The sequence below is a fragment of the Mixophyes fleayi genome, chromosome 2 (genome assembly GCF_038048845.1).
Source record: "Mixophyes fleayi isolate aMixFle1 chromosome 2, aMixFle1.hap1, whole genome shotgun sequence".
Taxonomy (NCBI): domain Eukaryota; kingdom Metazoa; phylum Chordata; class Amphibia; order Anura; family Limnodynastidae; genus Mixophyes; species Mixophyes fleayi.
Window position 1 is genome coordinate 92316117 of NC_134403.1, and position 16300 is coordinate 92332416.

The window sequence follows — 16300 nt, forward strand, 5'->3', positions numbered from 1 at the left end:
ATATAGTTGAACCTTAGTGTGTCCGTGTGCAGCTATCCTCATTCTTTCATTTATGAAACCCCAACTTATTCCTCGGTGCTTTACAGTGGAAAGTCATGTTTGGCTAATGCTGTGTATCTGGGCACTTTGTTACAGGTATAGGGTCACCTACCCAGGAGAATTGTGGGGCAATGTTCTACAAATGTTTTCAGCTATTCAGTAGGGATTTGTTTATGTATCATTGTGCCCATGGTGATGAGAGCACTTGTTGCTTCAGCTTTTATTTATGTCTAATTCAACTTTTATTTACAAGATGATACCCCACCATAGCACTGCTTCTGCATAAACTGCATACGACTTCTTGCAGAGGTAATTTACGTATTAGAAGGCTGTGCAGAATGTGATGGCGTGTCCTAGTCTAACCTCCTACCTTTAGTTACCACCCCTTACAATAAGTGCTTTTCAGTTGTTCTTCTGTTTAGCTTCGTTTATTAGCAGTGTATTTGCACTGTAAAACTGGTATTGGAATAGTCAACTGAAGACTAAGCATGCTCTGTACGTGTAGTGGACAAAAATGGATACCCTATAATAAAGTCACCAACTACGGCTTTGGGCCTCCATGTGCAACCTGTCTGCACTGTGGCATTGAGTCGAACAATGGTTGTAGCTGCACAATCCCATTCTTCCACAAGGAGGTCACTCAACTGACACCTGGTTGATGATGGTGGAAAACACTGTCTTAGGAATTTGTCCATAATGTAACACAAATGCTGGAATGAGTTTAGATCCGGTGATTGAAAAGACCACGACCTATAGATAACATCCTATAGATGACATCAGTGCTCATCAAAGTATTGCCATTCTGGACAACACCTCCCTGGTTAGAAAGATATATGGCAACATGGAGTGAAGATGATTACTGTGTAAAATAAAGTAGTAATTTGCAGTGACCATGTCTTACAGAAGTGTCTGCACACAAACCATGCCAAGAAAATGAGCCCCACAACAGTACCAAAACCACCAGAACAAAACACAAGCACGCTGCACTCTTCTGCTTGTAGAGAACATGGTGAACATTCATCTCACCATATTACCTTCCTCCACTGCTCTGTAGTCCATTGCCTGTGCTCTTTGCATAGCTAAATTTGCAAATACGCATTGACCAGTCTGATGAGGGGTTTTATCTACTGCAACCTGACCAGGATATTCACCTCTGAGTTCTTCTCAGACATTTACTAAATGGCTACTTGTGCTGAAATTTGCTGTCAGTTGATCTGCATGTTTTGCCTTTTAAATGAACGCCAACCATGCCCCAACAATCGCCTCTCTGCAAAGAGGAGATCTCCATAACTTTGAAAGTCATGTTAGCCATAATTGTAAGCAAATATAGGGAACCATTGCAGTCCAGCATTTTGCTTGATTAATGCAGGAGCCTTACTTGTGTGGAAGCACTTTCTTTCAATATATTTGGTGTCCCACATTTTTACACTTGGTAGTGGGGAAAAAAAAAAAAGAGGAGGGTGGACCGTTGTATATGCATATAGTTCACCAATAGGCAACCTGTGACTCACCAGCTCTTGCAGAAAGCTGCAGGTTGTCTCCAAGTCTGAAAGATGGTAAAATATGCTCTTAGTGATGGACATAGTTACATAACTTATATATTTATTCATTGTTTGTTGCTATCATCGTCTAGATGTAGTCATTACTTGTGTTCAACATCAATAATCCAAAATACTTGTATGCCTTTCTCAAAAGTTGCTATTGAAGGGTTTTCTTGCCATCTACCTAGTCAAACAATAGTGCTGCCTTCAATGTGTGAAGTTAAATGAAGTGTTGAGTAATTTCTTTTACTGTACCTATTGGAGCAGGTAATGTTAGGACTACACACTTACTGATTTGTTACTATCTGGACAAACATTTGCCAAACATTTGCCCCCCCCCCCACCCCCCCCCCCCAGTCAAAATATTTTTTCAGAAACACACACAACAAAAGGTAACTTAAAGTGCACTTGGTGTGCACTATAAAGCACCTTATTTGTGCATCTGGATTGTTTGCCCATTGTACTTCATGTTGCACACCTGCCCGCTGCTTTCAGGAGATGCCCCCATAGACTAGCATTGTAAAAAGGTGAAAAAAATCAGGTGGTGCACTGTGCAAAAGTGTCATTGCCGTATCAAAGTCCAACCTCCTGCCACGTTACTACCTAATCCTCAAAGTCCAACCTCCTGCCACGTTACTACCTAATCATTAAAGTCCAACCTCCTGCCACGTTACTACCTAATCATCAAAGTCCAACCTCCTGCCACGTTACTACCTAATCATCAAAGTCCAACCACCTGCCACGTTACTACCTAATCATCAAAGTCCAACATGCTGCCACGTTACTACCACCTTTTTCACTAATTTTTTTCATTGTTTCTCCTAAAATACTGCTCGGTTTACCACTATTTATGGCTTAAATGATGTGAGGGTGAAAGAAAATGCCAACTATGTTAATTAAAAGTAGTGATTTTGGTGTGTGAAGATTGTATTACTCTTCAGTGCCTGGAAATGCACTTTTACACTAAACTTGGTGCAAAATGGATCCCAATAAAAGTAATGGACGAGACCCAAAGATTGTGAGCTCTGAGCTAAAACTCATGTTTCTGCAGGGTAGAAATGGGCATGCACTCCCCCGCACAGCAAGCATTGCCCATAGATATGTGCTATTTCCAACCATTTATCTCAGCGCACTTATGCTGATGACAGCGCATGGTAGGACCAAGGCTGACATCACAGAACAGCCATGTATGTATGTCATGTACTTATGAACCTCAACAAATTGTTTACAGACACTCCTAATTGGAGACTAAATTTCTGTGTTCATAACCAGTGTTAAAGGCTACAGTGGATACCAATTCACTTAACTAAGAGAAATGAAAGGAACAGATTATAGTTCTCTTTGTGAGTGCTTTGTCAATCAAAATAATAACATCCCTGTCTAGATAATGTAATTATGCTACCACAGATCTTGGTAATGTTTCTATCCATTGGCACATTAGATAAGGTGGTTATGGTTTTGGTTGGTCATCCTGTGATGCCCCTTGGTGCCAGCGGTTTTCAGGTCAGATAGAAAGGCATTCCTTTTGTAGAATGTCCTCATGTCACCAGCACGCTGCATTACTCTGATATGCATAGCAACAGTCCCCCGGAGCTGGCCTCTAATGTGTATTCTTGCATGGTGTGGAGGAGTAGTACTGGATGTGCCGAGGGTGTCTGCAATGCAGTGTTCTGAGTTTCCTAACAGCACCAAGTGATGGAAGGGCAGAGTCTGGTCATCCAGTGACAGTTCTGCTTTACTTTAACCTCCTAGCTGCTAGAGGAAGCAACATTTCATAGACTATACAGTTACTTGGTACACATTCATGCCATTGTTGTGACCATTTTGTTTCTCTTTTAATTTAAATGTTCTCTTCTTTCCAAACTTGTATAAAAGGATATCCAAATGGTCACTCAAGGGGCGAATGTGGCCCTCAACTCCACTTTCAATGCAGTACCTGTAAAATTTGCAGACTTCTAGAGACAACCTAACAAGAAACATTCCTTATTATACAAAGCACAAAACATACAGCATAGTTCCTAACATTTTAGATGTCCAAAGAGTAACACAAGATTAGTTAGAGAAAATACATCCTTGCAGTTTCTTGTATTCCACAGTTTGCACGCACCTCAGGAGATGTTCAACACACAACTAAAAATATATACAGCTTTTTTTTTTAAGTTGGAAAACTATAGAACAACATTATGGCTCCTTTTTCTAATGCCCCCCCTTGTACAATAGGGAATGGGGGATATATAGTACAAATATGTATTTTTCTGTTCCCTAATCGTCTAAAAGATGGAGTCGGTGCAAAGGATAATTGTGACCTTGGTTGCCTTGTGCAGTAAGTCTGAGCACAGACTGAAGCTACTCATATACTTTCTAATGCAGTAACTTTCCATATGTCACTATATCTATAGACTTTTGCTGACTGTTAAATGGAGATCAACTGAATTGTCTGCAAACCAATCTCCCAGTGCCTAATAACTGTAAAACTGTCACCACTGAGTTATTTGTTTCTGAATAGAATGATGGCTCTTGCTATTTACACACTCTTTGTACATCTATACTGCTCTCCTAACTGTCTCAAAAGTTAATTATTTGCAATTTAACAGAAGAACAGATATTACTATATAGCAGTATTACATTTTTTTTAATTCTGCTGGAGTGCAGTACGGATAGTGATGGTGTTGGCGGATAGGAAGGGGGGTGGGGGGAGATGGTGTTGGCGGATAGGAAGGTGGTGGGGGAGAGAGGGTGTTGGTGGATAGGAAGGGGAGGATAGAGGGTGTTGGTGGATAGGAAGGGGGAGGATAGAGGGTGTTGGCGGATAGGAGGGGGGGAGAGAGAGGGTGTTGGCGGATAGGAGGGGGGGGAGAGAGAGGGTGTTGGCGGATAGGAGGGGGGGGAGAGAGAGGGTGTTGGCGGATAGGAGGGGGGGAGAGAGAGGGTGTTGGCGGATAGGAGGGGGGGGAGAGAGAGGGTGTTGGCAGATAGGAAGAGGGGGGAGGAGAGAGTGTTGGCGGATAGGAAGAGGGGGGGAGAGAGGGTGTTGGCGGATAGGAAGGGGGGGAGAGAGGGTGTTGGCGGATAGGAAGGGGGGGGGGGAGAGAGGGTGTTGGTGGATAGGAAGGGGGGTGGCGGAGATGGTGTTGGCGGATAGGAAGGGGGGTGGGGAGAGGGGTGTTGGCGGATAGGAAGGGGGGTGGGGGAGAGGGTGTTGGTGGATAGGAAGGGGGTGGGGGAGAGGGTGTTGGCAGATAGGAAGGGGGTGGGGGAGAGAGGGTGTTGGCGGATAGGAAGGGGGAGGATAGAGGGTGTTGGCGGATAGGAAGGGGGAGGATAGAGGGTGTTGGCGGATAGGAAGGGGGAGGATAGAGGGTGTTGGCGGATAGGAAGGGGGAGGATAGAGGGTGTTGTGCGGATAGGAAGGGAGGGAGAGAGATGGTGTTGGCGGATAGGAGGGGGGAGAGAGAGGGTGTTGGCGGATAGGAGGGGGGGAGAGAGAGGGTGTTGGCGGATAGGAAGAGGGGGGGGAGAGGGTGTTGGTGGATAGGAAGAGGGGGGGGAGAGGGTGTTGGTGGATAGGAAGGGGGGTGGCGGAGATGGTGTTGGCGGATAGGAAGGGAGGTGGGGGAGAGGGTGTTGGTGGATAGGAAGGGGGGTGGGGGAGAGGGTGTTGGTGGATAGGAAGGGGGTGGGGGAGAGAGGGTGTTGGCAGATAGGAAAGGAGGGGAGAGAGGGTGTTGGCGGATAGGAAGGGGGAGGATAGAGGGTGTTGGCGGATAGGAAGGGGGAGGATAGAGGGTGTTGGCGGATAGGAAGGGAGGGAGAGAGATGGTGTTGGCGGATAGGAGGGGGGAGAGAGAGGGTGTTGGCGGATAGGAAGAGGGGGGGGGGAGAGAGAGGGTGTTGGCGGATAGGAAGAGGGGGGGGAGAGGGTGTTGGTGGATAGGAAGAGGGGGGGGAGAGGGTGTTGGTGGATAGGAAGGGGGGTGGCGGAGATGGTGTTGGCGGATAGGAAGGGAGGTGGGGAGAGGGTGTTGGTGGATAGGAAGGGGGGGTGGGGGAGAGGGTGTTGGTGGATAGGAAGGGGGGTGGGGGAGAGGGTGTTGGTGGATAGGAAGGGGGGTGGGGGAGAGAGGGTGTTGGCAGATAGGAAAGGAGGGGAGAGAGGGTGTTGGCGGATAGGAAGGGGGGAGGATAGAGGGTGTTGGCGGATAGGAAGGGGGAGGATAGAGGGTGTTGGCGGATAGGAAGGGAGGGAGAGAGATGGTGTTGGCGGATAGGAGGGGGGAGAGAGAGGGTGTTGGCGGATAGGAAGGGGGGAGGATAGAGGGTGTTGGCGGATAGGAAGGGAGGGAGAGAGATGGTGTTGGCGGATAGGAGGGGGGAGAGAGAGGGTGTTGGCGGATAGGAAGAGGGGGGGGGGAGAGAGAGGGTTGTTGGCGGGATAGGAAGGGGGGGCGGGAGAGGGGGTGTTGGCGGATAGGAAGGGGGGCGGGGGAGAGGGGTGTTGGCGGATAGGAAGAGGGGGGGGAGAGAGGGTGTTGGCGGATAGGAAGAGGGGGGGGAGAGAGGGTGTTGGCGGATAGGAAGAGGGGGGGAGAGAGGGGTGTTGGCGGATAGGAAGAGGGGGGGGAGAGAGGGTGTTGGCGGATAGGAAGAGGGGGGGGGAGAGAGGGTGTTGGCGGATAGGAAGAGGGGGGGGGAGAGAGGGTGTTGGCGGATAGGAAGAAGGGGGGGGGAGAGAGTGTTGGCGGATAGGAAGAGGGGGGGGAGAGAGGGTGTTGGCGGATAGGAAGAGGGGGGGGAGAGAGGGTGTTGGCGGCTAGGAAGAGGGGGGGGGGGAGAGGGTGTTGGCGGATAGGAAGAGGGGGGGAGAGAGGGTGTTGGCGGATAGGAAGAGGGGGGGGGAGAGAGGGTGTTGGCGGATAGGAAGAGGGGGGGGAGAGAGGGTGTTGGCGGATAGGAAGAGGGGGGGAGAGAGGGTGTTTGGCGGATAGGAAGAGGGGGGGAGAGAGGGTGTTGGCGGATAGGAAGAGGGGGGAGAGAGGGTGTTGGCGGACTAGGAAGAGGGGGGGAGAGAGGGTGTTGGCGGATATGAAGGGGGGGGGAAGAGAGGGTGTTGGCGGATATGAAGGGGGGGAGAAGAGAGGGTGTTGGCGGATATGAAGGGGGGGGGGAAGAGAGGGTGTTGGCGGATAGGAAGGGGGGGGGGGAAGAGAGGGTGTTGGCGGATAGGAAGGGGGGGGAGAGAGGGTGTGGCGGATAGGAAGGGGGGGGGAAGAGAGGGTGTTGGCGGATAGGAAGGGGGGGGAGAGGGTGTTTGGCGGATAGGAAGGGGGGGGAGAGAGGGGGTGTTGGCGGATAGGAAGGGGGGCGGGAGAGAGGGGGTGTTGGCGGATAGGAAGGGGGACGGGAGAGGGGGGTGTTGGCGGATAGAGAGGGGGTGATGGCGGATAGGAAGGGGGGGAGAGGGGGTGTTGGCGGATAGGAAAGGGGGAGAGCGAGTGATTGGCGGATACGGATAGGAAGGGGGGGGAAGAGAGAGGTGGGAAGAAGGATAGCAAAGTTGAAAATGGCCCACAGAAAAGTATTTCTGGCACATATGTTATATAATATTGTACATTAAGAAGACAAACATATTTATGTGAGTCCGTAGACTGCTTTTATGTGTATATATACAGATTTGTAGCCGACAGCCAAAATAGGTGTAAAATACACGCGGAAGAGGGCTTGTCCCTCTAAAGGTGATGGCAAAGTTTAAAGATATGACCTAAAGCACTGTAACACACAATGGTAAACATAGTACAGTAGTTGTTATATTGACATAATATACATGCACTTTTGGATTCTGTGGAACAGTTTTTTGTTTTTTTTCTTTGTATAGTAAAAGAGTAACCATATAAAAAGGGTCTAGTAGAAATATGTGATCTAAAAGAAGGGAAGGGAGGCTGTCATTGGCTGGTATAGCTGTAGGGACACACATTTAAATTTTAGTGCAAGTCTCTTCCAGCATAACAATATGTTTCAGTAAATGCCAATGTGTAGCTGGATTTAAATTTTACTTCGTGTTCTGCTGGGAACAGCCTATACATGCAGTGCCAATTCTGAGCACAAGGACGATGTAAGGTAACCTGTTTGGCTGTGGCTGATCGGGTTGTAATACACTATACAGAGTCAAATGCTTAATTACTGAATGACCCAGAAGCAGAGATCTGTTATACTGTGCGTTGTGCAGTGCAGAGAGCCTAAGCACACCCATCAATAAGGAGGTCAGACACCACTGCCTAGCAGATGTGATTAGGATCTCTAAGGAGTAATGTTATAGGGTTAGACTTCTGGCTCCTGAAATAATGGTTCGATGCCAACATAGTGTGATCTATGCCTGAAGGTCAGAGGTAAAAATGCACAATCTAATTGAAGTTTCTCTAAGGATAATAAGTGATTGTCTTTTTGTGCAGGTGGGGTGACATGCTGTGGATCCTGTACTCCTCCAGCTCCCGGGTATGAGATCACAAATGAGGTGAGAGCAATATAAAGGTTTACCTGTCTTTCCCCATATATTGGGTGTTTTAAAACACACAGGGTGACACATGTCTGTTACTTTAGCTTCAGATAAAGCCATCCCACATGTGAACACCATATAGGAAGCTGGGCACACTGGGAATTACCTGCATTATCCTCAGAACCCCCAGACAGAGGGCATTCCTAATCACCTATATGTCACCAAAGTAGGATCAGAACCACTCTGCCTCAGATCCATATTTTTCAGGCCTATTAGTCGCAAATTAATTCACAATCAAAATGTTTATTTTGCTTTTTTTTCATATTTGTTTTTGTGCTTTCAGTATGTTCAGCAGTGTTCTCTAGAGTACGTAATAGGTTGGTTGGATGACAAACTTTCATCAACTTTATTGTTTGTTCAGTCGTCCAAATTCCCAGTATTTACCTCCTTGTCAACCCAGTGTTCTCCTGTGGTTCTATGGAAGAACTAGCTGCTGCCTCACCATATAGGGGGGTCTTATTCTAAGGTTAAAGAAATATACACTTGTGTGTAAACTTTCTCTTTGTGAAACATAACGTCTATCCCACGTACGTCACATATACATAGAACGGCAGAATCCGAGAGTAGACTGTAACTAGATTCACATGGCTTTATAAGCACTAGGAACAATAAACAGATGATTCTCTAGCTGTATTTGATGAGATCATATGACTTGAAATGATAAATGCATTACTTTAATATGCTATTGGCACGCAAGTAGTTTTTTTGTTTCAAGTTCAAGGGTAGAAGCTGCAGTTTGTTCCATGGGTGCAAGTAGATTCTTTCAGTAGTTGATAATTTCAGTATCTGTTGAGGTGTGCAATCAACAATGTACAGGGTTCTGTATTTTTCTGCTTGTAATTTTAAATACAACTAATTGGAACCATTGGAGAGCACGATGGAGATCCAGGTCTTAACCGGCCAATTACCTATTCTGTTTTTACGTCCATTGATGTGACATGTGACATGTAACGTCTGCTTTTAGGCTCTGTAGCTTAATTTACCAGAGGCGAGGCTTAGGAATTTATTTGTTTTTAAAGATAAATAGCAGTTCTGTACAATGTTTCTGATTTTTTGCTTTCACATTTTCTTTTGTCACGTTGTTCTATTTGTAGACTGCCACGCTGGAGCTGGCAGGAAATTCATAGCCGATTGTAAACACATTCTAGTATTTAGTCTTTAGTATTCTTAGACCTCAGTTTGTGTCTGTCCCCTAATGAATGTGTATCCACTGAATTCTATTTCTGACCGTAATAAATATCCTCTGCTCTGTTGCCTTTGTTTTGGAGTCTACACGTATTGTGTTGTCTATATGTTAAATGTCAGTCATCACTAATCTTGGGTGTATTCCTTCTTTTTAGAGAATGACGTCGGAGGTTGAGGAAGAAATCCGGCTTCTTGGTGGAGGGGTGTCTGAGCCGCTAGTCATTCAAGAGCTTCTGGAGAGATTGCGGGAACTTGAGGTGAGGGTGATGCTGGAATCGGGTTTGCGTTTTCACTCTAGATCGGTTATAGGCAGAAGCTATAATGGGTGCCTTCCTCCCCCGCCCACCACCAGCTGGCATACGAATATTGATAAATTGATATCGGAATCTTAAGATAATAAATATTTTTTTAAATTTAAAGCTCACAAATAACCTCTTGATACATTCATGTGATTATTAAAAAAAGGCGTCAACTGTCCTGACAGCTGCTGGGAACCACTGCCTTACACAAATTCCATCCTTGCATTTAATGCAGTGATGTTCTCATAGCTGTTGTATTATAATTGTGTTGGATATACTATACAAATCAACCTGACCATGGAAGACTTTAATTAACATGCTTTTAGTTTAATATGGGAAGGTTTTCCTGCACACTTTCCACTTTCTTTACTAAAAGTTTGTGAAATGTTCTTCTGCTAGTTAGAATACTATACTTTGTTGCCTTTCAAGCAAATCCGTTGACAAAGGAGCTGTTTTCAGACATTGTGTCCACTCAAATCTCATATGGTAACATGAATACCCAATGGCTCCTGGGAACTTCCTCTGCCCAAATCAGTACAGCGGTTCCGCATTCCTCTGCTAAGTTGGCATGTGTAGGATCCCCTTTCATATACAATTATTAAAAAAACAAAAAACCATTTAGATTAGAGGGGACATGTACTGTTTAGTTGGTATACATCTTCTGAAACGTACACTATGTAAGTGATAAAAAATTATTACAAGTTAATCTGTAGTTTGTCATAGATTCTTTTTTATTTACATTAAGTGTTCCAATGCAGAAGTTTAGGTGATAATGTTACATCTTTTCTATCCAACTATAACATATGACCTCGCCAATATAAAGCACAGGAATGTATCATAGTATAAACATTACGTATTATATGATAATGTTTGAACCAGATTGTGCCCAGAACTCCAAAGTCTGCAATGTACTTATCTGTAATTTAAAGAAAAAAAAAAAAAGATATTTGCGGTTCTCTGTGCATGTAGTTACAGTCAGAGGATAGTAAGCATCCATTACTGCTGCTTTTCACAGCTATACTGGATGCATTTTCAGACCTAGTTACCATGAAATTGATGCCTGGACGGCACATCTGCCGAGATGGCTCTCCCGGTAATGACTGTGTGCTATTAGGAGGTCATATGCTGCTTGTTGATCTGTGCCGAATGTGTGTACTTCCGGGTTCTGACCCATTGTCTTTATTGTGCATGCGTGGCCATCAGTCAGACACACTTGTTAGAGGAAGGACGGGTGGAGGGCCAGCCTCCTGGTTAGGGATCAGAAGATGCCTCTCCGGCAGTGTTTTGGCTATAGGTTAGATTCTCAGATGGTGTTTAAGGCTTGATTAATAGGCCCCAAAGTCTTGAAAGACAACATTAGAGACCAATAGACGTCTTATCGTATGAACTTATTAGAGGAGTGGCAAAATGCAGTTGTATGAACAGTAAATGTTATGCGTTAGCTGCCAGAAGTACCAACTATTCAGTTTTTTGCTAATCCAATCAGTAGTTAGCTGGCAACAGCCTGGCTTACTGTATACTGTAAATGTTTCCTATTGCCTGTTTCAGGCTGAAAACTCCACTCTTGCTCAAGCCAATGAAACACAGCGGGAAACGTATGAGCGCTGCCTCGATGAGGTGAGTCATATTTGTTTTGAAAGCTATGGATCAGTGACCTCTCTTTATCCTGTTGTTGGTTCATCCGGAATAAACTTCTTGATTTAGTATTCATTGTACAATGACAGCCGTGTGATACAGAAACCTCTCACACCTGACCTGATGAAGGCAGACAGATCGTAGCAGATTTTTTTCCATCTATTTCAATGCAGTACAGTATTTTCAGTATAAAGTCCAGCACGAAGTGCAGCCAAAGGACAATCCTTACAATGGATTGCCTATAAAACGTGAGGGTCCATCTCTCAATGAGAGGGCTACACTGAAATAACTGTGTGCTACAGACAGCTGCGGGAATGCAAATATTTCACAGCCCACGGCTGGCTTCAATTATTGTGTCACCCATATGGAATGTCAGAAATCTAGTTCGGTATTCAAATCCTGGAGATAAGACTTAAGAGCTGTGTGCCCAGTTATGTGTATTAAGTCTTTGGAGCCGAGCACAAGGTTGTCCCATGACGTTATGTTAAAAGAACAGCTTAAATAAACCTGGGGATGTAGACTTTGAAATCTTCGTGGTCTTAAGCTGCATTTGAAATCCTGTTTCATAATGGGCATAGAACAGACTGTCTTTAGAGTTTAACCTCCATTCTAATAGGCTTGGTGGGTATTCATTCTATAGTGACCTACCTGTCAGATGTTCAGCCTGATTGGTTGAAATTTTAAGACCGTTCTTTTGGCTTATATATTAAGCTAAATTGTAAGGTTTATTTATATTTATGTTTTATGATGTATGAATAAAATGTAATATACTAGCGACGCTTGGAGATTATTCATCCAGAAGTGGTTACAGTATGAATAGGTCTCTGTAACCCCCAAAAAATATTTCAACTGTAATAAAAGCCGTGATCCACATGAGTTTGAATATGGCCACTGAAGGGTTACATGTGGACAGAACATATACATTGGGGTCATGGGCAAAAAAATAAATGACCAAAAACCCTTCACTGTGTATATTACTAGAAGTGCCTTTTGAACAATAAGGTTCTGGTGGTTACCATGTGGCATCCTCTTGATCCATTTGTGACAAGGGGATAATAGAGATTATTAGCACAGACTCTTTTATAATTCCTTCCATAGTGTTTTATATGGGATGATTGCAGAGATTTTTTTTTCCTTTTATCTAGATAATGCTTTAATAATCATGTTCCGTTTTACAGGTTGCAAACCATGTTGTTCAAGCACTTTTAAATCAAAAGGTAAGCAGATGACTTTCCTGTCTCATTGTCCTGTTTTATTTACCCACCACTTAGCACATAGGTACCCAGCACAAAATATTGCTCAAATAGTCTCCAATTCGTAATGGAACTAAGAACAGTAAAACACAGAACACTCACAAGTATAATGTACTGTTGACCAAAAGCGTAAATATAGATTGCTGATCCCAAACAGCAGAGTGTTAATTACACCCACGTGCCCTCATGCCAGCTCAACGCCATTGCTTAAGTCACCAGAAACCATCAAGTTTCTTTATCAGTTGGACATTGTTGTCTGAGGTGCATATATCTTGGCTTTTCCTTCACAGTGGCTACAAAGTGTGATTGCTTCCTGCACCATAATCAATATGCAGTTAGATTGAGGGGCACTAGTTTCTTCTGTGTCCCGGGGTCCCGTAGGCGGCTGGGAAGCGTGACCATTGCATGTCTAACCTCTACTAGTACAGGGAAAATACTTCTTGTCAATATATTCTGGAATTGTTCTTTATTGTCAATAATGCAGAGGACAAGAAATTACTTTTGATTGGTTGGACCAGTTGTAGTTACAAATTTGTTCCCCATCATAAAAATATCTTGTGGCTCCATGACCCGGTGAGCATACCATACCTATGCATTCATGCTTATATCTTACACTATTCCTGAGCAGTGCATTATTCTATAATGCCATCTAACAGCAGAATTGGTAATAGGGTTTCCAAATGTTATACCTTTACATTACAATCCATGGATACATATGTTAAGAGTCCTTTATTGTCCGGCTACAATATATATAATATTTGTTCTGTTCTGGTGCTTTTCAGTGTTTGTTGCATTGTGTAGTTCGTCCTTTTTTTTTTTTTTCTTAGTGTATTTATGCATAAACATGAGGAATTAGTGTCTGCTTACACTAATCTTAATTTTTCTGTTTGGCCATTTAACATTTTTACTTGTGTGCCTGAACTAATTTAAAGCCAATCTGAATATGCAAATTGGCTGCTATTCCTAACTGTTTACAGACACGTGTTTTATTCAGACCGATTTCGTTTTCCTTTTCCCTCTATTGGTTTGTTCTGCAACTTGATTTGCTTTATTTGGTACACACGTAAAATGTCGTTTCTCTCCAGGATCTCCGGGAAGAATGTATTAAATTGAAAAAAAGGGTGTTTGACCTTGAGCGTCAGAACAGAACATTAAGTGACCTCTTTCACCAGAAGCTGCATCGCTCCTCGGGATCATCCCCTGAGGTAAGAGCTGTAACCATGGGAAACACGTTGTATACAAGGCACAGAGTTGTGTTCATGCAGTGTATATGTGTGGTGACACAGCACTTCCTCTAGTGTACTTTATATTGTACTTTATATCATTTTACTCATGCTTGATTCTCTACAAAGCACAGCTTTCTCTCTAGTAACACAATGCAAACACACTAATTAAACATGTGCTGGTTATTTGAGGATGCAATAGGATTCTGCAATATTGTCATTGAAAGGTTTATTGTACCTCCATTTTTTTGGTCTTGGAATGTATGCTGACCGTTGCTGAAGCCAGGTGCCGTGTATTCTCAGAGCAGTTTTCAGGCTTGTCTGGAGCTCACACTAGTTTTCATGCATTTTTAGCCATTTTCCAAGGGCGAAACAGAACTTCCACATGTTTTTGCTTGTGCATATTGTTCAGTGTTACTCTAAAATAGTTTTAACATTTAAAAAAAATTTGAAATCACTAGAATGGTCATCTTTTGTTTTTCAAGAGAGAGAGAGAATAAGGTCAATTTAATAGCAGCTAGTTAACCTACAAGTATGTTTTTGGGGTGTGGGAGGAAACCGGAGCACCCGGAGGAAACCCACGCAAACCCGGGGAGAACATACAAACTCCACACAGATAAGGCCATGGTCAGGAATTGAACTCATGATCCCAGTGTTGTGAGGCAGAAGTGGTAACCACTAAGCCACCGTGCTGCCCATTTTAGGAAATCTTAAAGCTCAGGGCACACAAAGACCTACTCTAGCTGTCTCTTACATGTGTGCTATGTGCACCTTGTGTTCTTGCTCTAATATGAATGTTTGTTTGTATTTTCCTATTCAGCTGCACCCACTGCAGGCTCTGTCTGACTCACAAGGAGGTGATCTAGAGCGGGTTTCAGTCTCCCTTCCACTGGGACAATGTGCTGTACAGAGAGAGGTAAGCAAGAGCAATGTATTCTCACTACATCTATCTTATGGTCATAGTTCAATGTAGGGATTTGCTTAGAATTCACCATCTAAGCCTGTTTTACTGCACACATTTCTAGCTACAGTTAACATATATTGGTGACTAACAATAGGGTTGACCGTAAATGAAAACTGAGGGAGACAAAGTATATTCAGAGCAAGGTTGACTCATACTAGTATTGGGCCTTGATGTGTGTCAAGGAATGTCACACAGATATCACGTCAGGCATTCTTGATTGTAACATATTAGGATGTTTAAACTAGTTACATAACCTAGGGCTGGTTTCCACGCTAGCAGGGAGACACTATGATTTATTGGGAACCAGGCCCAGTTATTTAGCACTGGGGCTGGTTGAGGAATTTGGGTACAGTAACTATACTGACTTTTGCCTCGATTCGCGTCGGCATGAATCGAAAAAAGTTACTGGCTTTCTAAGTATCTGTGTAAACATTTTAGAAGAAGAAAGAAAAAGAAGTTATATTGTAGGTGCACTGACACTTTTTGATGATCATATTGGATTATAAATGTAAGATATAACTTTTATTAAGTATTGATTAAAAATAAGCGAAATATAGGTTAAAATGAATAAAAATACTCGTTATCTGTATATGTAATCTCTTTTAATATTAGGACTTATGCTGGTAAGGAATTATAGTAGCGCTGTGGTAATTGTTATATCAGATATTCCTATTACTATTACTGGTAACCACATCAAGCTAACATATCCCCTTGTATTAAATTAGGCTGTAGTATTGCTAATCAGTACCGAGATTAGTGATTAAGAGGTATAACCTATTAGCCTTAAAAGTAATTTAATACTAAGTAATATGGGGAGTGAATTGCTAACTACCTAAAGAATACCACCGAACTGACTCTCAGTATATCGGGGTATTATAACAGCTGCCAGAATGAGAGATATCGAGTAGACAGACAGCGAGGACGCCGACGCACGTTTCGCTAAGGTCTGCTTTTTCCAAGGCAACGATCTGTGTAAACAGCAATATATAAGAACTAATATAAGAACCCATTTTCAATCTTATTTTTCTGAAAAAATATTTAAGCAAAGTTTGATTCATAATAGGAATATAAAATTGCTATTAAGCGAACAGAATCACTAAAACTTACATAGCAGCTAAATTAGATATATTATTTGACTAAGAACAAATTAGTATTGTTCAATAAGTGGATGTACAACCTTTAATCTTAAGTTTGCACACAAGGGTCCCATATCATTTTTTTCTAGCAAGAGAGGACTCGCGATTAATTTTAACCTATGGAGACACACCAACCCTCTTACCTCTAACTGAATAGATCTCTGGGAGCGCCAGTATCTTATGGTTAGTAAGCCAATGGTATTGAAGCTATATGGGAACTGAACATTTTTGCAGCATAAACTACTCAGGAGAAAGCCATTGTATCTACAATGAATCAGGAGAGATTCTGTTGCCTAGCATGCATACATTTACTTTCTAAATGTATATTGTTACAAGGAAGAGAACTCAATCTGAGAACTATATGTAGCAATTTATCATCTCACTCTGTGAAGAAATGTAGATACTCTTTATATGTCTGATAAACCTTAATTATGCTATTTAAGATTGGTAAAATTATCCGCTGAGAACTACATCA

General features: G+C 43.3%; 1 protein-coding gene across 6 annotated transcripts in view; it reads left to right on the plus strand.

Moving 5' to 3' along the window:
* Positions 1 to 16300, plus strand: part of LOC142141309 (nck-associated protein 5-like) — a 56984-nt gene that overhangs the window by 29953 nt on the left and 10731 nt on the right. For all 6 annotated transcript variants that reach the window (XM_075199660.1, XM_075199657.1, XM_075199656.1 and 3 more), the window contains exons 2-7: positions 8027 to 8088; positions 9471 to 9572; positions 11163 to 11231; positions 12428 to 12466; positions 13588 to 13707; positions 14546 to 14641. In XM_075199660.1, coding sequence (XP_075055761.1) covers positions 9474 to 9572; positions 11163 to 11231; positions 12428 to 12466; positions 13588 to 13707; positions 14546 to 14641 — 423 coding nt within the window. In that variant the 5' untranslated portion in view covers positions 8027 to 8088; positions 9471 to 9473. The remainder of the gene's footprint in view (positions 1 to 8026; positions 8089 to 9470; positions 9573 to 11162; positions 11232 to 12427; positions 12467 to 13587; positions 13708 to 14545; positions 14642 to 16300) is intronic.